This window comes from Apodemus sylvaticus, chromosome 14, assembly GCF_947179515.1.
Source record: "Apodemus sylvaticus chromosome 14, mApoSyl1.1, whole genome shotgun sequence".
Taxonomy (NCBI): domain Eukaryota; kingdom Metazoa; phylum Chordata; class Mammalia; order Rodentia; family Muridae; genus Apodemus; species Apodemus sylvaticus.
In genome coordinates, this window is record NC_067485.1 from 79,457,995 (window position 1) to 79,480,105 (window position 22,111).

At 43.5% G+C, this 22,111-nt stretch overlaps 1 protein-coding gene across 3 annotated transcripts in view; it reads left to right on the top strand.

Annotated features, from left to right (window-relative positions):
• The window catches only part of Camk1d (calcium/calmodulin dependent protein kinase ID), a 398,518-nt gene that overhangs the window by 243,539 nt on the left and 132,868 nt on the right, over positions 1–22,111 (top strand). For all 3 annotated transcript variants that reach the window (XM_052156575.1, XM_052156574.1, XM_052156573.1), the window contains exon 3: positions 14,508–14,582. In XM_052156575.1, coding sequence (XP_052012535.1) covers positions 14,508–14,582 — 75 coding nt within the window. The remainder of the gene's footprint in view (positions 1–14,507; positions 14,583–22,111) is intronic.

Genomic DNA, 22,111 nt, shown 5'->3' on the forward strand with positions numbered 1-22,111 from the left:
TGCCTAACCATTTGAATCCCTAGAGACTTAAGTGACAGGATTCCCATATTCCTACGTGTGGTGTTGTAGACAGCCAGCTAAGAGCTGCAAGTGGACAGAGCTCTGTGGTGGCATCCTCTGTCTTCCTGCTCCTTTGACTTTGATGCCCCCCTCTGCCAGGGACTGCCGTGGTACCCTACATCCAAGGATCCTTTTTCTTCATATCTGTAAATGAGGAATTAGTTCTGACCAGGAGATAGGTGTCTATCAGGTGTTTCTTAAACCCTTGTGCTTTTCCAAGTTCTTACTAGACTCCTCTACAGCCTTTGCCTGGGTCGTACTGCCAAGTGGCTTCTAGACTCCAAGTGAGCGAATGCTAAGCAGAAAGAACTGCTATAGTCATGCTTCTGGAGAGAAGAGAGGGCTCGGGACAGTGTGTGGTTCAGGGAACCCTCAGTCACTTCTGGTTGGGTGAGAGCATCCCTCGCTGACAGAAGTTCTCTCAAGTGGGTGGCACGTTTCTGCTCAAGATGTGGGATGTTGGGCCTGGGAGAGAGCTTGGTTGTGGAGATCTTGCTGTGAAGGTGTGAGGACCTGAGTTCAAGGTGCCAAACCTTGAAAAGTCAGGCACAGCCTGTGGGGAAGTTGAGACAGGCAGATCCCTGAGGCTCACGGGCCAGTCAGTGTAGCCTATTTGGTGAGCTTAAAGTCAGTGAGGGACTTTGTTTCAAAACAGAAGGTGGAGAGCGTCTATGGGAAGATACCCAGAGTTGATCTCTTGCCTCTGTACACGTGTGGACATGGCCCTCCCCTCTGTGTGGCTGCTTGGACTCACATGAACACATGCAAGCATGTGTGCATGCATGAGCACGCATGCGCGCACGCACACATATACACACACACACACATGCATTCACACATGTGTTTGAGCTGGTGAAGGTAAGGAATTCTTGATCGACGTTGTGTATTTCCCTAAGAGAGTTACAAGCATTCAGCCGGTGACAGCCTGCTTTGGGAGATGTATGAATACTCTAAAGAGAAAAAGCCCAGAGGATCACAGGCAGTCATTCTTTCTCGCCATCCGCTCTTCCTTCAGAGGGAGGAAAATGCAGGTGAAGAGCTGCGTACTGACGGTTTGCAGAGCTCCGGTCTTGCCATCATCGCCCGTTAAGAGTGTGTGAGTCAGCCTTGTTCTCTGAGGAAATCTAGATATTTACACTACAGTCAATTTGACTTTCTCTACTTGCTCACGATGAAAGCGGAACGTGTAAATGAACTGTCTGCTGGGAAATTAACCGTTGACGGAGGTAAAATTCCATGCTCCGAGTCGCACTGAGAGTGGGAGAGGGCAGGGCAGGACTCCAAGTGCGGCGTACTGGGATCTATTTCACGCGGCCCAATTAAGTCTTCCTGTGACAGAAACACCTATGCCTTCCTCTTTGCGGGCATTTTGATTCCTACATATTGCTTTCCAGCCCTTTAACTTAAAACCTGAAAGTGAACCTGACAATAAACCTCAGACGGTGTTATATCTGTCCTTGGAGTAGGCTGCCATCTTTAAGTCGCTTTCTCAGCTTCAGCTATACCCCGTGCGCATGCGCCCCATTACCTACGCCCTTCTGCTCCCCTCCCAAGCTTTTCCCTCTTCTCTCTAAGCCTAGCTCACCGGCCAAGCCCAGAGCACAGGGTACCCTTGGGGTACGGAGGAAGACACTGGACCATACTGAATCAGGCTTTGCTTCTGTGTGCCCGCGCAGTCTTGTGATGTTTACATACACCCTGTGCTCATGAGCTGGCCCAGGGGCCACCCGACTTGGTGTTTCTCCTCTCTCTGCCTTCACGGCTCCGCCCCATGTCTGGCACTCCTCCACACTCTCTTGATGTGTTAGGAAGCCTGGGTCTATGGATTTTATATAAGCTCTCCATGTATTGCATGCTGTGATGTTGCTCCAGGTAGCAAACTTGGAGAGAGACATGGTGACAGCCATGGGTCTGTTTTTCCCTGGTCCCTCCACTGTCCCAGTCTGCAGTGCGAACAGGGCGCTCCCTGTGTCCTCATCCTTCTTCCCCTGGGATGTGTCACATCAAGTGCTGCCTTGGGAAGCACCGCAACTCTGAGCAAAGCTGCTAATACTTTGTACCCAGATGTTGAATCCACAAGAGAGGCTATCTCTTATCCTAAGACTAGGAAGGAAGGAAGGAAGGAAGAAGGAAGGAAGGAAGGAAGGAAGGAAGGAACAAAGAAACAAAAAAGAAACAAATAAAGACAATAAACAGGAAGGAACAAAAGACCACCAGATGGTCTCTACCTCCACATCCTTAGGGCAGATCCCCAAACAGCCAGTCTTGAGTTCCCAGATTTCCTTCTCCCTTAATTGTCTTGAATGATCCATGCCCCAGTGTGAGTCCTCCCATGGCTTCCTGATTCTCCCTGATGACCCTGATCCTCAAAGGTGTCCTGTTTTTTCTAAGGCTCTTTTCTGTATTGTTTCTGCTTACCCTCAAGTGTTCTTCACGTCCATGATGTCTGTGGGCAGTAGGGTAAGTGCTGCTGGCCATTCACCTGCCTCAGCCCTCCGCGTATGACCTTAAGTGGTGGAAAATTTCCATATGGGCACATGTGCAGGCGTCTCCTGCCTCTTCTCTGTCCTCAAGTTGCATTGCTGGCCTCTTGATATTCTTAAAAATTACTGTTGGGTTTTAAGTAATCTTAACATAAGAAGGGGAATTTAAAAGACTCTCTCCTCTCTCTCTCTCTCTCTCTCTCTCTCTCTCTCTCTCTCTCTCTCTCTCTGTGTGTGTGTGTGTGTGTGTGTGTGTGTGTGTGTGTGTTTGGGGGGGATCAGAGGTTAACATCATGTGTCTTGCTCTACTGTTCTCTATGTTATTTTCTGAGGCAGGATCTCTCATTGAACCTGGAGCCTCCCCAAGGATTAGTTGCTTCATCACCAAGTCATCTCCCACAGTGTGACGGTTGAGTAAGAGAGGCTGCCACAGGCTCACACATTTCAGTGCTTAGTCCTCAGGGACTGGTACTACTCAAGAAGGATTAGGAGGTGTGGCCTTGTTAGAGGAGGTGTGGCCTTGTTGGCAGAGGCGTGGCCTTGTTGGAGGAGGCGTGGCCTTGTTGGCAGAGGCGTGGCCTTGTTGGAGGAGGTGTGGCCTTATTGGAGGAAGTGTGTCACTGGAGGTGGGCTTTGGGGTTTTAGAAGCCTAAGCAGGTCCAGTGTCAAATTCTCTGAATTTGAACACTAGTTCAGCGAGCCTGACCGGCCAATGAGCTTCATGGATTCACCTGTTTCTACTCCCCAGTAATACACACTACCATGCCCAGGTCTCACATGGGTCCTGGGGATCTGAACTCAGGACCTTGTGCTTGCACTGCAAGAACATTATTCACTGAGCCATCTCTCCAGCCCCGGAGATAGCTTTTTGAGAATTACGGTAGAACTTGTCTTTGTATTGAAATGTATCAATAACAACTTGGGGCATTTTTTTTTCGTGAATTCCTAAATTGTTTTTACCGTACCTACTCCCTTCCCTCTTTTTACTTTGTTTTTTTAGTTTTTAGTAGTAAATTGTTTTATTGGTGGTGGTTTTGCTGGGGATCAAACCAGAGTCTTGCCTGTACTAGGCAAACACTCTATCATGGAGCCCTGGTAGCAGATCACTTTTTTAAAAGCCATTGAATAGAATCCAGTTCCTAGACAAGGAAGTACACTGCATATCAGTGTGAATTTTTGACTTCTGACTTTACATTGTCTATGGTAACTTCTGCCAGTGCAGCCAATAGATATGTTGGCGGTCTCAGGGTGTTCACGCTTGCAATTTGCTGCTGTAGGTTTCTGCACTGAATTTTCTAAAATATTTGGGAAACCAGAGGACTGGAAAAACAAGATAGGAAAACACCAGTGAAAGTGGGCATAATAAAGTCTGGGGCTCAGGAAGGCAAAGATCTTTCTGCCTGGCCACTGTGATAAGACAGTGTCACTGCACCCAGGGGCCTGTGTGTGACCTCAGCCTGGCCCAGACCACCTTGGTTTTTGGTTTACAGACTGCGATCACCTGGGTGGACCAGCTGCTCTGCTGAACAGGAGAACAGTGACTGTCATACTCCTCTTGCCTGGTTCCCTGAGTGTCATTGTCAAGGTTCCATATGGCAATTTGGCTTTATGTCCCCTTTCCTGATGGGACTGTTAAATTCTGATTTTCTCTTGAAACTCTGAAATCTTTCTCTCTCTCTCTCTCTCTCTCTCTCTCTCTCTCTCTCTCTCTCTCTCTCTCGTGTGTGTGTGTGTGTGTGTGTGTGTGTGTGTGTGTGTGTGTAGAGGCTTTGAGGCTTTGGCCCTTGGTCACCCATCCACCATGCTTTCTGACATAGGGCTTCTGCCTGCCTCAATATTCCAAGTGGGCTAGGTTGGCTGGATTGGCCTGTCTCCATTTCCCCGGTGACAGGAATACAAACTTGGGCTTCCACATACCTGTTTTGTTGTTGTTTTAATCTGTACTCTGGGACTTGAATTCATAGCTTCAAGCTTGCAAAGCAAGCGAACTCCTTATCAACTGAACAGTCTTCTTGGCCCTACCCCACCCCTGAAATTTCTAAACCTAGGTGAATAGCAGCTAGTTGATTTTTTTCACAACCTATTTGTAGTGTCCTGAGTATGTTGGAAGCAGTGCTCAAGCTTCCCTGAGATACATGCTAGAGCTGACATCCTTTGGGTCCTGGTCTTTTATTATCAGGGCATTACCAAACCATAAACTCAGAACTGCTTCAATGCACTCAGTCGCCGCCATACTGTGAAGCCGAGAGGTGAGGCCTGTAGCATGCTTCTTTTGAAAACTCCAGGACAAAGCAAAACATGTTTCTAATCACGACTCTAATCTCAGTTCCGGAGAAACTCCGTTGCTACTTTCCAAAAAGAGAACCCAGCCTTGTGTTTCTTGTGCACTCAATGGAAATGATCAGAAAAAGAGATACGAGACTAAAAACAAACATAGAGCTAATCACAAAATACGCTCATTAATACCTGACATGTAGTCGCTTGAAAGAAGGTTCTCATTCATTAGAATGTGCCAGGTTCTTCACAGCCTGGTCTGACCCAGACAGCCTGGGTGATAGCATTAATTACCAGAATGCAAAAGTCAAGGAACAGTGGATCCAGCAGCTTGGAGTGTGGGCACATTCCTAGAACACCAAGGCCTGTCACAGTGGGAACGTTAGTCCCCTAAGTCTGCAAAGCCACAGGCATTAGGCAAGTGTTCAAAACAGACTTCCCCCTGCTCTGTTTCTCTTCTTCTTCATCTTTTTATTTGACAGTTCGCTAACTGCTCTCTAAATAAATGTCACCCTGTTCCATCTGCCTTGCCAGAACGCCTAGGATCATACTACTCGGTCTCAGCTGCCTCGCTTCGCCTGTGAAGAGAGGCAGCGGCCCTGGGGGCGCCTTCCCTTCTCAGGCTGCCTAGGTCTCTGTGGTACTGTGGAAGGTCCTGCCTCCTGCCGGACCATGTTTCTGAACCTGTGCTTAGGCAGCTAATAGTTTGTCATTATCCTGGGGTCTGGGAAACCAAGAGTCTTTGGTGTGAATGTGGCCTAGTCAGTGCAGAGAAAATATCTCGCTTTGGAGGGAGGACAGAACATGGAAACAAGGATTTTACCCAAGGCATTGCTTTGACCCCCTTCAACCAGGTGAGAGTTTAAATGGGTGTCGGAGAGGGGAAGTTTGGTGAACTCAAGCCTTCAGTGTGAGGAGTGGATGAAGTCGAGGCATTAGTGCCTGCTCTGTCCAGAGCATCCCATACAGGAGTGGCTGCTATATTCACATTTACATATCCCCAGTGAACCTGAATCCATCTTAGAAGGTGCCTTTGGACGCCACATGCTCACATCTGCAGAGCTAATAAATCCCCCTAAGGAGTTTGCCTCTCTTCCAAGAACACCGAACACCTTAATGGCCTCTGAGTCTCCAGGTGTCTCTTCTCAGAGTCCAAGGGCTCGGGCACATATATCACTCTTCAAAACAGGTACCAAAAAGGAAATACTATTCCCACAAAGCGGCAGTCTTGCCAAGGTTGGCCGAGAACTATTACAAACAAACATTGCAGGTGACCAGGTGGGATTTGTCAGTGTTTCACACTCTTCCTGGGAGGGGGGCGGATTACCGGGCTAGCCATGTGGCCCTGAACTCTATCTCAGGACAGCCTGAATCTTACTGCTAGTATAAGATCAGTTGTCAAGGAAACATATCCCCCTAGGATAACTTTATGGTGGCCACTAAACCTGAGGGCTCACCTGTCACCTAAACATCCGAATTCTTTCTCGCTAGTTTAACACCTGAGCAGTTCCTGTCCACTTAAATCATTTGAGAAGGTTTTGTTTGTTTGTTGTTTTGTTTTTTAAGACAGGGTTTCTCTGCAAAACCCTGGCTTCCCTGGAACTCAGGCTGTAGACTGAGCTGGCCTTGAACTCACAGAGCTCCACCTGCCTCCGCCTCTCTGGAGTGTTGGGATTAAAGGCGGTGTGTGTTGCCACTGCTTGGAGAAAAGTGTTAATAAACAAATCACCAAGCGCAGGGCACATCCCAGGGCAGTTAAATTAAAATCTCCAGGAACAGGACTAGGTGTCAAGGGGGACGTGTGGTTGTTGTTTGATTGGAGAAGCCCAGAGCCTAGCACATGCATCTCCTGTCAGGTTTCAGTCCATCTTAAAACTGCTCAGGGAAGTCTAACACAGGATTGGTCTTGAGGCCCACTGCTGTTTTACCAAGGGTAGTAACAGAAAGGAAGTGATTGACAATCAAATATTCCAACTTTTTGTGGGCCCATCAGCCTTTTGAGTATCTGTAAAGCTTTATGAATGTCAGAATAAATTGTTTATTCTTTCATTGAGTTTTGTGATATATATATATATATATATGTATGTATATATGGATCTGACTTATTTCTCGTTTGGATTAAAGGCAACCAGGCCCCAGCTTGATCTTCTGGAAGTATTTTATACATAAGCAAACTATTGAATATTTTTTCCTATAAGTTCAGGGCAATGTGAGGTTGGTTATGGACAGAGAAGCAGGCCCTTCTTGTATGATGACTTCAAATTCCAGTAAATCCCACATTTAATTGACGAACTTCACCATGCAGCAGAGCCTGTTGAAGCGTGAGTTTGTAACAAGGCTCCTGGGTAGTAAAGACTGTTCTGGGGAACTTGGACTCCTGCCGCCAAGCTTCGTAAATCTCGTCTATTTCTTCGTGCACTGGCCTCGTTATCATTTTAGATTCATTGATTGGAAGCACTGGAAAGAACCTTGAAGTGTATCCAGTTGAGCTAGGTAATTTCAAGATAAGAAAACTGCAACCTTGAGCAATGGTGTAGTTACAGCACAGCCAAACAGAGAGAGACTGAGGCTGGTCCTCCTGCCCCAGCCCCCACCCCCCACCCCCCAGCACAGGCTGCCGTCTGCCGCATCACCTCGGAGAGCTGGCCGCTGCCCTCATCTGTACCAGGATGCTTGGGATGCTCTTAGGAAACTATGATAAATTGTGGACAGAGTTTTTATTCTTTATTTCTTTTTATTTGAGGCAGGGTCTCCCATAGCCCAGGCTGGCCTTGGACACCCCGTGTAGACAAGGCTAGCCTTAAACTTGTTATTTTTCTCCTCCCACCAACTAAGTGCTGCGATTGCAGGCACCTGTCATCAGGCCTGGTTTAATTACGGTCTGCTCAAACCCCATGTAGGTGAGGCTAGCCCTCCACTAACTGAGTCACAATTCCAGCTTCCTTTATCTCCTTAAAAAATATTAATTTATTTTTATTTTATGTGAAGTGGTGTTTCTCCTGTCTGTGTGAGGGTGCTGGATTCCCTGGAGCTGGAGTTATAGACAGTTGTGAGCTCCCCTGTGGGTACTGGCAACTGAACCAGGCCCTTTAGAAGAACAGTCAGTGCTCGTAACCGCTCCAGTCCCCTTTATTCACTTAATCTCTCAAAGAAAAATTCATTTCACAATCGGGGAAAGCCAACACATTTTACTTAAGCTTTAAACAGTAAAAGCACCTATGACAAAAATTGACTTGTAAACTTAAAATACCTTTTGAGTGCCTTAGGGACCATAGGCCTCCCCATTAATCTCCTATTGATTATGGCTCCATCTGCTGGTAGCAAAGGGAAGCGATGTTAAGACTTGAATTTTGAATTCTGGACATTCCCTAGAGTAGCTCACTAGTTGTTACGGACACACCCTCGGCACACCCTATGATCCTTCGGTATGCTCGTTTATATTTGATAAAGACTCATGCAAATGTGTTGGGAGACAGTGAAAGAAGAAGAGCCTATAGTTTAGTGTTTACAAATGAGCAAACCAAGTTAGAAAGTTTAAGCCACGTGTCTGGCTTCTCAGATGGTCGGGGTGGAGAGCCACCCTAGCCTTCTGCTTGTTTGTGCAGCTTGACTGGCTAGTATGGGATTCCTATTCTTCAGATTTATTTTACTTTATATTATGTGTATGGGTTTTGCCTGCATGTTGTATCTGTGCACCACTTGCTTGCCCGGTGCCCACAGAGGCCAGAAGAGGGCATCAGATCACCTGAAACCAAAGTTGCAAATGACTTTGAGGAATATCCCATGGGTGCTGGGAACAGAACTTAGGTCCCCAGGGAGAGCAGCATGACCCCTGAACCATTTCTCAGGCCCAGTACGCAACTCTGTGTGCAGCATTATGGATCTATTTTGGTGCAATTGTGATGAAGAATTTTTTAAAAAACAACTCTTAATAAAGTCAAGCAATCTAGCAGTCTAGCAACTTGCTGGCCCTTGAGTTCAGGAAGAGAAGAGAGATCCATCTTCCCAGAGGATGCCAGCTTATATCACGTTGACAAAAAAAACTGATCAGCACACCAAGTTAATACAAAACTTATGTAAATAGCTTTAAAACAGGCTTTGCTGTAAGAATAGACTTAGACCAAAGCCCAACAAGGCTAATTATGACTCGTTATCAAATTGAATACTGTACCTCCTAGATGTTTGTCTCCCTCTTTAGAAATGAAGAGAATAATGTCTACTCTGTAAAGTTGTTAATTTAAATAAAATATTTAGAAATCCGTAGGGCTGATGGCGTAAGTGAACAGTAGGTTCCAGTCTCAGCCACAACAAAAGACGATGCGACTTAATGCAGTCTTGGCACATAGTTGATGCTCAACAAATGGTGTAATATAACAGCTCCGTAAATAGGCTCAAAAGAAAGGGGTGACATTTGTTCACTGGTAACTTAAGGTTTGTTATGTCCTAGGGGGATTGGGGAAATTGCACTGATTACAAAAGAACCACAGTTGAGATGTTTAGGGAAACAATATCAGAGACATTGTCAGAGTCTGTGAACACAAAATGGTGGTGTCTGAGAACTACAGAGCAAGAAGCTGGCCTCCAGCGCAGGGTAACATTCTGTAATAGAAAATTAAGCAGATGGTTGGTGATCATTTAGTAAAGACTGTAGTGGTTGCTAGGGCTAACATTACTAAGAACAAATCTTCCCAAACACCCCACTTCTCTTTTAAATAGTCTCGTGTAGCTTATAGCATATAGAAATGTCATTTCAGCAAAGTCTCTTGATTGTCTCGTGGACTAATGGTAAAATATGAGCTCAGTGATAGTACTCTGGGGCTTGCAATTAAATGGCCACCAAAGCCAGTTGACCAATGTTAGTTATCTAGATGGAGTTCTCTTGTGGAATACAACTTTTCCCATTTAAAGTTTTAAGTAGGAATTTCAAAAAGGGCACTGAGTAGGTGCCTGTGACATAAGTAAATGACCCAACGTTGGGAAGAGTAGGAAGTACAACAGATGAGTGGATCAAGATTGAGAATATCATGGTTCTCTAAAATACAAGGACCCCAAAGGACTTAATTCAACAAAGCTTAGGGCTAGAGATAATAGCTCAGTGGCAGAGCAATGACCTAGTATACTCAAGACCCTGGGCTCAATCCACACAGGTGTCCAAACTGTAATAACATCAACAAGACAAGTGTGGTCATTTCAATTTAATTGACCCCCATGGACCCACAGGGAGTGGCACTGTTAGGAGGAGAGGCCTTGTTGGAGTAGGTATCACCTTGTTGGAGGAAGTGTGTCACTGTGGGCTTTGAGGTCTCATATGCTCAAGCCACACCCAGTGTATGATTCTGTGTTCTATTTCCTCAACTGGAAAGTCAGGCGCCACTGCACACTGGGTGGGAAATGATGGTGTGGATTCTGGAATGGGCGGGTCAGCAGGATCTCCTTTTGCTGGGTCTTGGGGCACGGGGAGGAGGGGGGAGGGTGTAAGGGGCTTCTCTGAGGATTTCAGTGTTACAGTGTTTTTAAACGGTATTCAGTAAAATAGCTCTCTTACAGACATTCTGCAGAACAGCTTGTGCATATATTTTATTTAAGTGGGAAGAGCCTGGATGTGCATTGTTTAAGGCTTAAAGTACCCGGAATGCCTCATTTGCATGGAGAGGCCTGTCAGGTGCTCACCTGCCAGGCAAGTTCTTATGGGAAGAAGTTGAACCTGTAATTTTAGCAGGGACAAAGTGGCATTCCTCAGGTAGCAGATTGGGGGGGGGGGGGGGGTCAGGCTTCCCAGATAAAGTTAGATGGAGGAGAGGAGGCCCCATTGAAAACGGGAGTCTCCATTTTGCTCAGAGCTCAGGGGGTGTATCTGGTCATGGCTATGACCTTAAGAGCATAGGGTTTCTCAACACAGTGTGACAAGTCTCTCCCTGCTACCTGTGGATCAAAATGTAGAACGCTCAGATACCTAATAACGCCCCCCCCCCCCCAGTTAAATGTTTTCCTTAATAAAAGTTGCCTTGGGCATGGGGTCTCTTTACAGCAACGAAGCCTTAAGACAATAAGCAAAATAAGGAAGGGTGAAAACGTTTAAGTTCAAAAGCCCGGGTAAGAAAGTGAATCTGACTTGGTAAAAATGCAAGTAAGACTGAACCCTGAGCTCACTGTTACTCATTCTCCTGGCTATTCATTCACTCACTCCTTCCACAAATGTCTTCTAAGCACGCTCTCTGCCATACTCTTCTCTGGCATTAGGGAGATGGTAGTGACTGGGATCATTAAGCTTCCTTCCTACATAGAGCTTACCTTCTTGTGTGTGAACACTTACACAGCTGATGAAAACAAGAACCTTGCATTACCATTTATTTGCATATGCATAATATCTAGCTCATGCTGAGTAATAGTTTCATTATTATTCAATGCTCTTGATAGCTGGGTTTCACACCTGGGACATTACCTTTGTTTGAATAGCATTCTGGGCAAACGAATGCTACTCAGTGATAAGAGACAGCAACTCTATGGTAAGATAGCTGATGGCAGATGGATCGGTGTCAAAAGAAAAGCCTAGAAGGAGGCATTATGAACCTCCCTGCTCTGCAGGAAGACATGCAGGCTTCATCTCTGCTGCTTTCAGAAGTAATGACAAATGGCATGAATGGTAATTTCTAGTGAGTGTCAGATTCCCTGGGAAGGCTTCCTGGCTGTAGCCTGTGTGCTCACAGGGGCTGACTGAGTGTCCCTAACTCCAGTGACTTTTGCCTGGAATGTGGTGGGCTCCCACCAGATCTTTGTTGAATCAATAAGGGAAAGAAGGGACTCAGTTCATGGTTAAGCGTTAGCCTGACCTGCCCTAGCCTCAGAAGTGGATGGCTATTTGGTATTTTGTAAAGAAAAATGTATAAATTTTAAAATGTGAAGTTAAGCTGTCTCCATCATCAGGAGTCTGGAGGGGGAATTCGTGATTAAAAGTAGATGTAGGAGGCCAGAATGTTTTCTTTTACTACATTCTAACAGCTCCAAGTTAATTAAAGCACTTTTCTTAAGAGACATTGAAGAGGCCGTTTTGGGATGTATTTGAAATCACTCAAGGATGCTTGTGCAAGCATTAACCGTAGAAACTCAGCCCTATCAGTTTCTTGAGACCCTTTCCATAATTCTGACCCACACAGGACAGCTTTCTGTCATCTTAAAGACAATCTCAGAGTTTGCCATTTAACGCCTAAGTATGTGTGGTTTGCTTCATGGAGAAAAGTTTTTTGAAAATAAAATTCCCTTTCCTCCCTTGTATTTTTCCAGATATGTAATAGAAACCCAGTGTGGGACAAATTGCTCTGTTGCCTGACTCATTGAGACACTAGTTGGAAGGGAGAGTTAATAATGTAGCATCTTCTCAGACATTTCATCTGGTTTGTCCCTGCCATCTGTGGGTCCCCTCTGGAATGCTCCAATGAGCATAGAAATAAATTTCCTGTCAGCAACCAATTAAGACAGACCAAATTCTCTATCCCACACAACCAACTCAGGCATTGCGGTCTTTATTAGAGCCGCCATTTTGGCTAGGCAAATGCTGTGAACACAGTTGAGTCTTGGAATGCACTGAAGTGGTTATGAACTCTTGGGCTCAGAAAGCCTTCTTGGTTCAACTTCCAAAGACTGCCAGGGCCATCGGTGCCAATCTATGACGTGCCCAGGTGGGGTAAGATTCAGCACATGAGAATGCTCCCAGCAATGCTTGCATCCCATATGAATAACGGTGTAACATCTGGGGCATATTTATATGCTTAAAGTATATATTGTTTTCTAGATTTTGGAGGTAATTGTAACTCCAGTATTTCATTTTCTACCCCTCTATGTGGTGCCATTAATCTCAGTTATCTATAAATCTAGGCCCTGACAGCCCAAATTGATGTGACTAAGTGAAAATAGTTGTGCTCTTGTAAGGAGAAAATGTATGATACATACTTTCTTTGATCATAGCCTCTCACAAATAGCCAATAAGGACAGTTCCACAAATGCCTAAGATCTTGACAGACCCCATTTAATTGCCGAAGCTGTTTCTTTGGTGGCATGCTTTGTTTAGTATTCTGGCATAACTCCCTGCTGACACTAGTTTGCTTGACTTGTACAGCGACAATTACTGACAGATAAGTAGGCACCCTGCACAGGAGGCGGGTGAAATGTGAACTTAGTGTAATTATTTTAGCTCCCTCAAACATGTTAACTAATAAGAGCTGTAGAAATCAGAGCTAAGCACTGCCACTCTTTGCTAAGTACCCTCTCTTCTCCAAGCTCCGATCGAGAGAACCCTCTTGTTCATTCCACTTTTTAGCCTTCTTTTTGCAGAGGAAGCCATATTATACTGGTAGGCGGGGATCCTCCATTTTCACAAACTACATATGGAAAGTTGCTTTTTTTCTGTTCAGTGGCAATTGCCTTTGAATATCACCCATCCATACTATCAGCAAATATTTATTAAATAGGCACAAGGTCTGTTATAGGCACAAGGTTGTGTGAATCTACTTTCAAGGGGCTCACAGACTCTGCATGTCCCATCTTGTCTTTCAATGGTTCATCAGGGATGCCAGCTAAAGGCATGTGGTATGAGATAATTAGCTCATTGAGGATTGAAACAATTCTTCCCTCCTATGTATTAAATAAATGTGGATCCAGACATGCTGAGCGGAAACAATACCTCATGGAGAATCCAGTTTAAGAGCTACAAAGCATCTTTTTCTTTCTCCTGGGCTGTCTTCATTCTCCAGCCTTTGTGCCCAGTGTGGTCCTCAACCAGCAGCATCCCCATCTTGGTGAGACCTAGAGATGTTAAGTCTCCACTCTGGACCCACTATAGCAAAACCTGCCTTGGTACCAGATCCCCAGGGACTCCCTTTTGCGCTGAATTTTGAAAATTATCTATCTTCTCTCATTGTCTCTCAAGTCTCTGTATATATGCACACTGTCTGAGGGTCTTAACCTGATGGCTGGGACCCACTGTGGTTTTGTATTACCAGATTTTGCATTTGTGCCAAACTCTCAGAAGAGTCAGCAGTTATCTGTTGAGATTGTCCTGGTAATCTACTAATATCAGGGATAATCAGGAGAAAGAGAGAATAAGAAATCCAACTATGCAGATGGTTTGAACCTGTATTGTTTTGAAAACTGGTGGTGAAATTAGCTTTGCTACCTGCTAGTCCGTTCACTTGGAAACTGAATTTGCTAGTGGGATACAGGTAAACTCAGGTGGGGGGTGGTCAGGTTGGCTTCCCTTTGCCTACATCACCATGAAACTGTTCCCTAGAAAATACTGGTTGTCAGGAGGGGTGGACCCCCGCACAGGTGGCTGTTTAGATTAGTCTACGGGCCCTGCATCGAGACAGAGGAAAGAGGTTGTGTTCTACTACGATGTTCAGCTTCTTGACATGGAGCTATGTGAGAAAATACAGTATTGAGAGATTAGATCCACGGAATACATGTGCAGCGATAGCATTAAATCCAGTGTTCCTAACTGTGGGCTTCTAAGGCCTTAGGAATACGAAGACAAGGAATTGGGGTAGGCAATGAGGTAAGGAATAAGTCTGAAACAAAGTAGTAGAGTCTTCAATGTCTCATCAACGAGTTGGGATTTTTTTTTTTTTCTGTCATGACCTTGTTTTCAAGTATAATTGTCCTTACCACTGTGTATGTGCTTTCTTTTTTTGCTTTTAGGATTAAGCATGAAAACATTGTTGCCTTGGAAGATATTTATGAAAGCCCGAATCACCTCTACCTGGTCATGCAGCTGTAAGTACCTTGCTTGTTTGATAAGTATTGAGGGTTCTGAACCCCAGAATCTAACAAAGGAATGCTGTGGACTGTGTGAGGCAAGAAGAGATGTTAGTGATGTCTGTGGGGCACCAAGAACAAAGATGGCCCCTGTATGGGGCACACAGCCATAATCAGACCTGAGTGGGCCCATTCTGGGTCCGTTAACTCTTCACAGTTGGGCTCCATGCTGCTACTGCTCTGTTCCTCTCTGGCTGTCTCATGTGCTGGGGCCACATGTTGCCTAAAGGCACTTCAGTGGGCACAGGGTGAGGAACACTTTACTGCCATCTCTAGGAGAGACTCCCACCCCTGTCTTCAATTCCAGGAATGCCCGGGGAAGGAAACAGAGGCAGCTGTGTGCTCCGTCCTCGCCCCCCCCCCTCTGGTGCATAGATCCATTTGCTCACTGGAGTCAGATGGTGGCATTGCCTCCTCCATTAGACTGCCCCTGTAATCCGCAAACACCTCCAGTTTCTCAGACAGGGAGGGAGTGAGACATCAGATAGAGATGACTTATACATGTGTTTTGTTTTGTTTTATTTTGTTGTGTTGTGTTTTAAAGGTGTCTTTCTTACCACAAATGCTTCACTTTAAGTGTGTGTGTCGGGGCATCCCATTCAGTATTTATTAGAATTAAGTATTAGAAACCTCTCAGACCATCTCCATGACCTGCATAGGGAAATGCTGAGGCACCACATTACTGAGTCCTGTGACTGAGAGGACTTTTGTTGAAGAGCAAAATATAAACAATGATATGATTGTTGATAGATGAAGTTCAGACTAGGAACTGCCAAAGATGTGCTTCGAAGAACTGATGGTTAGGCTAAGCCAACAAATGGCTTTTCATGTGTTCTCTTCCTTGTGGATGTTTGGACGACTTTATCTCCTGGGGACCATTTTTGCTACCAAAAAAGGCCCAGGGATCTTTCTTACTCTTGTGCCCTGTTGTTAGCTGTATATATCACACATTTCTGTTTTTCTTTCTTTTCAAGTAATTATTCTCCCCTAGATTTAGAGACAGATGCTAAAAACACTTCTGACTTTGTTTCATGTAGTATCTACTCCCTAAAGATATAAATGAGTCATCTTCAAATAGTGATTGCCCAGTAGGAAGAATATAACACTTTGGTGATGAGCTGAGGCCCTATAAAATGTCACCAGTGTGTTGAACTCCAAGGCTTTCTCTCTTTTTTTTTTTAATTGGTAAGGCATTGTGAGTAGTGCCAGAGCCAGAACCCAAAGGTCTGTGCATTTATTTATTTCCAGTTTGTGTGAATAGAAATATAGTGTACATCACTTGAAGTACCCCAAGATGTAAACCTAAGCAGTGTCACCGACTAGTTGGGTGAATTTGGGCAGATGTCCAGGCCTCAATGGGGACCACTTGCTATAATGGGAAAAAGAGAAGACAGCAGTATCTGCTTTAGAGGTGGGGTGGGGAATGCGAGGGAAACGACCAGGCCCTGGGTAGGTGCCATTTTCTTGTGGAGATCTACATTGGTTTATCAGGATGTCTCTGCAGACACTCTTCAGACATTAACATGATAAGGTCTGAGTAACTTCAATTTTACTTCGCTAAACAGCCTGGCTGTGTGCTTACCAGCAGAAGCAGATGTAGAGAGAGGTGGGGACAGCCAAGTGTCTAGAACAGAGCTGATCTTAGACCAGAGCCTGGAGAGCCTGTGGTTGGCGCCAGTGCTCTGCTTCTCAGTTGAGAACATCTTCTCTTGCTTACGTCATAGAAAGCTTCCTTAGCATGGATAACATGTATGGGGACATCTTAGTATCTCAGAGAGGGGTTCTGCAAGAACAAACTAACCTTTGGCAGGAGCACTGGACAGATCTGTACGTAAATCAGCCACAAACTCCTGATCTAAATGTGAAGGATGTTTGAATTACCTAAAGAACCAAGCAATGTCTCTGCACAGTTGAGCAGTTTAGAAACACTGGCTATGCCAACGACAGCAACTTGTCCCCACTCCTGTCTTTGGTTTTCATTACTCTTTTAGAAGTCAATTTTATTGAAGTGTAAACCACACAGAATGTATTGCAATTAATTGAACTAGACATCTTAGAGATCAACATAATAACACCAAAATTTCTGACCCTGCCCCCCAAAAGATTTCTTTCCTTGTTTCCCTTTCAACCTCTCCTTCACTAAACCATATTCAATGATTTAACTTTCACTAGAGGTTTTTGGGGTTTTTTTGGTATTCTAAAATATAGAAATGGGGTGATGTAGTATGTACTCATTTGTGTCTGGCTTAATTCACTCATAGGGATATCCTATATTCAGGGCCTTGTTGAAGAAAACTTGAATTTTCTCAATTGCTTTGGTAGCTTGGTCAAAAATCAATTGCCTGGGTCAGCAACATGGCTCAGTAGGCAAAGGTGCTTGCCGCCAAGGCTGATGACTCGAGTTCAATCCTTGGGTTCCACATTGTGGAAAGAATGAATCAGCCAGATGAGTTGTCTTCTGAACTCTACAAGTGTGTCAATGACACATGTATTCCTGTCTGTCTGTCTATCTGTCTGTCTGTCTGTCTGTCTATCTGTCTCTGTCTGTGTCTCTGTCTCTCCCACACACAAATAAATAAATAATATTTTAGTTAGAATATTACTTGACCATGTCTCTGTAATCATCATTCTATGTCTCTGTCCTTGTGCCAATATTATACAGTATCACAACTCTAAAGCACATCTTAGACTGAGATAGGAAAATGTGTTTTTTCCATTTATTATTTTACAAAATAGCTTTGGCATTCTTAAAATAGAGTGTTCATATAAATTTTTAAATCAAGCTTTAAGAACTTTGTGGAATTCTTGTTTGGGATTGCACAGACTCTAAATAAAGATCTGAGAACAATTGAATTAATTTGAGCTTTAATTCATAAGCTCAGTCTATTTCTCTTTTTGGGCCATTTATTAGTCTAGGTCTATACTTTACAGTTTTCAGCATGTGGGCCTCTCATGTCTTCGCTCAGTTCAATCTGAAATGTTTCATTTGTCAGTCTTGTTGTGACAGGATGTTAGCTCATGTCTCCAGTTGCTTCCTAGAGGGTAAAAATACAATGAACTTTGTAAGCGATTCCCAAGGTATTTCATGTAGTTATCTTATGTAGGATTCTTAAAATCATTTTTGTTCACTAATTCTTGTTATTCTCCAAAGAATTTTGTGTAGTAAAACTTTAATAATTTAGTTTTAAATATCAAGTATGTTTGAAGGTAATATTGCATGTCTTTGAAATAGCTTTGGTCATATATTTTGGGTATTCCAATAAATAACTCTGATCTTTCCTCTCTTCTTGTATCTAAGATAAATGTTTTATGACAGTTGACATGACAAGAAGAAAGAAGAAAAAGCAATAGCAGAACCCTGTCAATGCATTGGAATACAGTTTTATCAGAAAGACTTTGCCTTGCTCTGGGTGTCTTGTAGCTCTGTGATTATCTCTGTGATTGTGTTGGGTTTCATTTGCCAAGGCTTGGTAGCTTTTGATCCTGAGGTTGATTTTATAGGTTTTGGGGTCTGGATCAGCAGAAAGTAGTTTTGTTCTTTTGGGTTTTCTTTGCTTGTTTGTGCTTGCTTTCATTTTTGGCTCACTTGAAAGTCCTTGGTTTCTAAATATGTAGGATTTACAATACAGCATTAGGGAGAACTGGACTTCACAATGTTTGTGTTTGAGAGGGTTTTGTTTTCCTAGGAAACATCTTCCTTAGCACTGAGGTGCCTCAGCACCCTAAGCTCTACTGCCTTTCTAATTTGCTATCTTGATTCTGAAGATTTGCTGTGCTGCTATAGGAAAGATTAATTGTTTAGGGGGTGTTTACTTACATTTTATTTGGTTTCTGGGCAAATACTTTTTTTTGGAGAACTGTTTGGAGAACATCTGTCTATGAATAGTAAGAGTGAGATCACTCTCTGATAAAATTTTATAGATGCGAAATCTATTTAAATTTATTTCTCATCTATGTTTGCTTATAGATTATCAGCCCTGTATTTGTAAATGATAAAGGGCCCCTTCTTTCGCCTCTCCATCATCATATCTATGGTGGATTGAGAAAATGGAAAGCTGATACAATAAAGCATATATTTACAGGGCTATGTGTAAACTGTCACCATAAAGCATAAGCACCTGTGTTCATATTCCCCAAATCCACACAAGGCTAGATACAACAGCACACATCTGTAAGCCATATGTTCCTACTCCGGGATGACCAACAGAGACAGGAGAATCCCAAGAAGCTTGTGGTCCAGCTAGCCTGGCGTACACCTACCTCAAAATGGAAGGCAAGAACTAACACCAGGGTTTCCCTCCCACCCCGACACTTGCATCATGGCATGCACAGACCCTGGCTCATGTGCACATCACATAAATGCATGCTTACACATACACTAAACAAAGAAAATAATACATTACAAGTACTTTGTAGGAAAGAAATAGATTGAGTTGCTATTTTTTTAAACCACTTTTCCAGTAAGGGCTTTAGGTTTCACATAAGGGTACCTCCGGAATCTCCTCCCTGCCTAGAACATACTCAGCAGTACTTTGCAGTGGGATATGTACCATTTGGAATTCCCTCAAAATCTCCTAGTATCTGTCTCATTTTAGCAACTGGCAGCTCCCTTCCTTCAATTTCTTGGATTCCAAATCTGCAGTCATCTTACACTCATGTTTCTTACGCAACAAACTCACCCACCCAGTGTCACCAACTACATGATATCACAGCTATTTCCTGGGCCCAAGGGACCTGCCTTTCATTCCCCACCTTAGCACTGCACTGCTCTCTTAGCGTGCTAGCCAGACTTTTGCTGAAGGCTTCCGTTGACGTCCTACATCAGTGTCCATTGTCTTTACAAAGACTTACGGCAGCCTCCAGAACTGCGCCAGCCCTGATGCACCATAACATATCTGACCTCAGCCCACTTCTCTCTTGCTTTCATTCAGCCGCATCCAGTCCAGAGGCTTTGGTGTTCCTTAGCTTTGGTGATCTGAGCTTGCCACTAGTAGAGATCTTCTTTCTATCTATCTATCTATCTATCTATCTATCTATCTATCTATCTATCTATCTATCTATCTATCTTTCTTTCTTTCTTTCTTTCTTTCTTTCTTTCTTTCTTTCTTTCTTTCTTTCTTTCTTTCTTTCTTTCTTTCTACCTATCTTATCTATCTATCTATCTATCTATCTATCTATCTATCTATCTATCTATCATCCGTCTATCATCTACTATGATCTACCCATCCATCCACCCATCCATCCATCATACTGTGTGCACACACAATGCATGTGGAGGTTAGAGGACAACTTTCAGGAGTCAGCTTTCGTCTACCATGTAGGGCCATGGGTGTCAACCAGGCCATCAGGCTTGGTAGCGAGCCTTTTGCCAGCTGAGCCATCTCACTGACCTTCCCTTGGATCTCTTGATTCTCTCATGGAATGCATAGTATGCTAAGGGTTCCTCCTGGATGCTATTTTTAAAATAGCATTCCTCCAGTTCACTTGTATAAAGCCTCAGTTTCCCCCTTTAACTCCTACTGTAGCCAAGTTTATACGCTACCTCTTTGCCCGACATTATTTCTCTGTATCACATTTTGCCCTCTCTTCTTTGTACCCCATGAGAATGGTACTTGCACACTGTGTGGAACACTTAATACACATTTGTTCTGTACTCAGCTTTCTCTTCAGATCATACAAGGCTTTCACTTTGTAAATATTTGTTTAGAGGCTGGACAGATGGCTCAGTGGTTAAGAACACGCCTGCTCATCCAGAGAATCTGAGTTCTGTTGCCAGCTCCCATGTTGGGCAGCTCACAAATCCCTGTAACTCCAGCTTCAGGGGATCCAATGTCGTCTCTGTCCTCTGCAGGTATCTGTACCCATGTGCACATACCCCACTATACATACAAACACATAGTTAAAGGGAAAGAAATCATTAAAAAATAAATCTTTGTTCAATTTAAATCACATAGAAAAGGAATGGTGAGTCATAAATATATCTTGTTTTCTTACTTAATCTTTATAACAAACTTGAGAAGTTGTATATTATAATTTTACATGAAGGAACTGACCAGAGAGATTGAATCATTTGATTAAGGCAGCAAGTAACCCAATATGGCCAGTGTAAGATAATGTTCTAGTAAAGTATTTGAAGCAAAAATAAATAAATAAATAAATAAGAAAAGAAAAAAAAAGAAAAAAAAGAAAGAAACCAAACCAACCAACCAAACAAACAAAAAAACCTTGTAGGTACCACTAATGTGAATAATTCATTTTACCTAGAAAACCTTATTAATTATGATTCAATAAATATTTTAAAAGCATAGAAGAAAGATTAGTTAATACTAGCATAGGAATTTACCTGAATAATCTCATTCCATTTACAATTACTCTGTTTTGTTTCCTTATGTAATTTGTAAAAAATAATGACTATGCATGATTTTTGTCAATATGATGATTGGATTTGTTATGGTTATTCTAGGTGAGATCCAAATATTTTAACATTTATTTCATCCCATGATAGCATTCAAATATGTATAATATAACCAGACACCTGCTGAGATTGAAAAACCTAATAATTAAACATATACTCCTTGAGGAATATTCATTTGGTTCCCAAGTAGCCCTGGACATGAAAATATATTCAGTTTCCAGGAGAAAATGTGTTTTATCCACTGTACTGACTTGTGTAGGTGTTTTGGGGGTGGGGTCACCAATGTTAGCTTTCATGGGGATATTGCATTCATAATTTATAGCCTATGTTCCCCAAAGTATTTTTAATTAGAACACATATTATCACTCTCAATAGAAAGCTTTCAGTATGTAAGTAGCCAAGCATAATAATGAAGGAAAATTGTGTTTCTGAATATAATACCTTAATATATTTACATATAAATTACTGAAATCTTATCTTCATTCACCACAGACAGTTAATTAAGAACTCGGTAGGACTGTAGTTTCTGTTCAATATTAGGTGAGTAGTTAGGAGGTTTTATGGCAGAAGGCATAGATAATCCTCTTTAGCAACTCTTTTTGTAGAGGAGCAGTAACCCACCACGACTGCTTCCTTTCAGAGTTGTACCCTGTGCTCTGAGAGGAGGCCTCCCTCCCTGGAGGGCGGTTAAGAGTTAGGCTGGGCTAAGGGAGGAGCTCCTGGCAGAAGATCTAGTTCAAACAGAAGCATTATTAAGGAAACCATTGGGGGCAGAGTCCAATCTGTGAGGGGCTGAGCCTGTGAGAGTTAGAGCCTGTGAGGAACTCAGTCTATAGGGGTCTATAGGGGTCTATAGGGGTCTATAGGGGTCTATAGGGGTAGGTCTGTGAGCAGCTTTGTCCTTTGGGGCTTCAACTTGGCTGAGTCGGGGGAGTTGCCATTCATCTTGGTAGGAAATAACATCTGGAGACTCTGGCAGATGCCAGCTTGGAACTTCTGCCTACTGCTGCTCATTCACCCCTCCCCAGGTTTGAAGACATGCTACTGGGATATAAAGGCTTAGAAGGCTGCA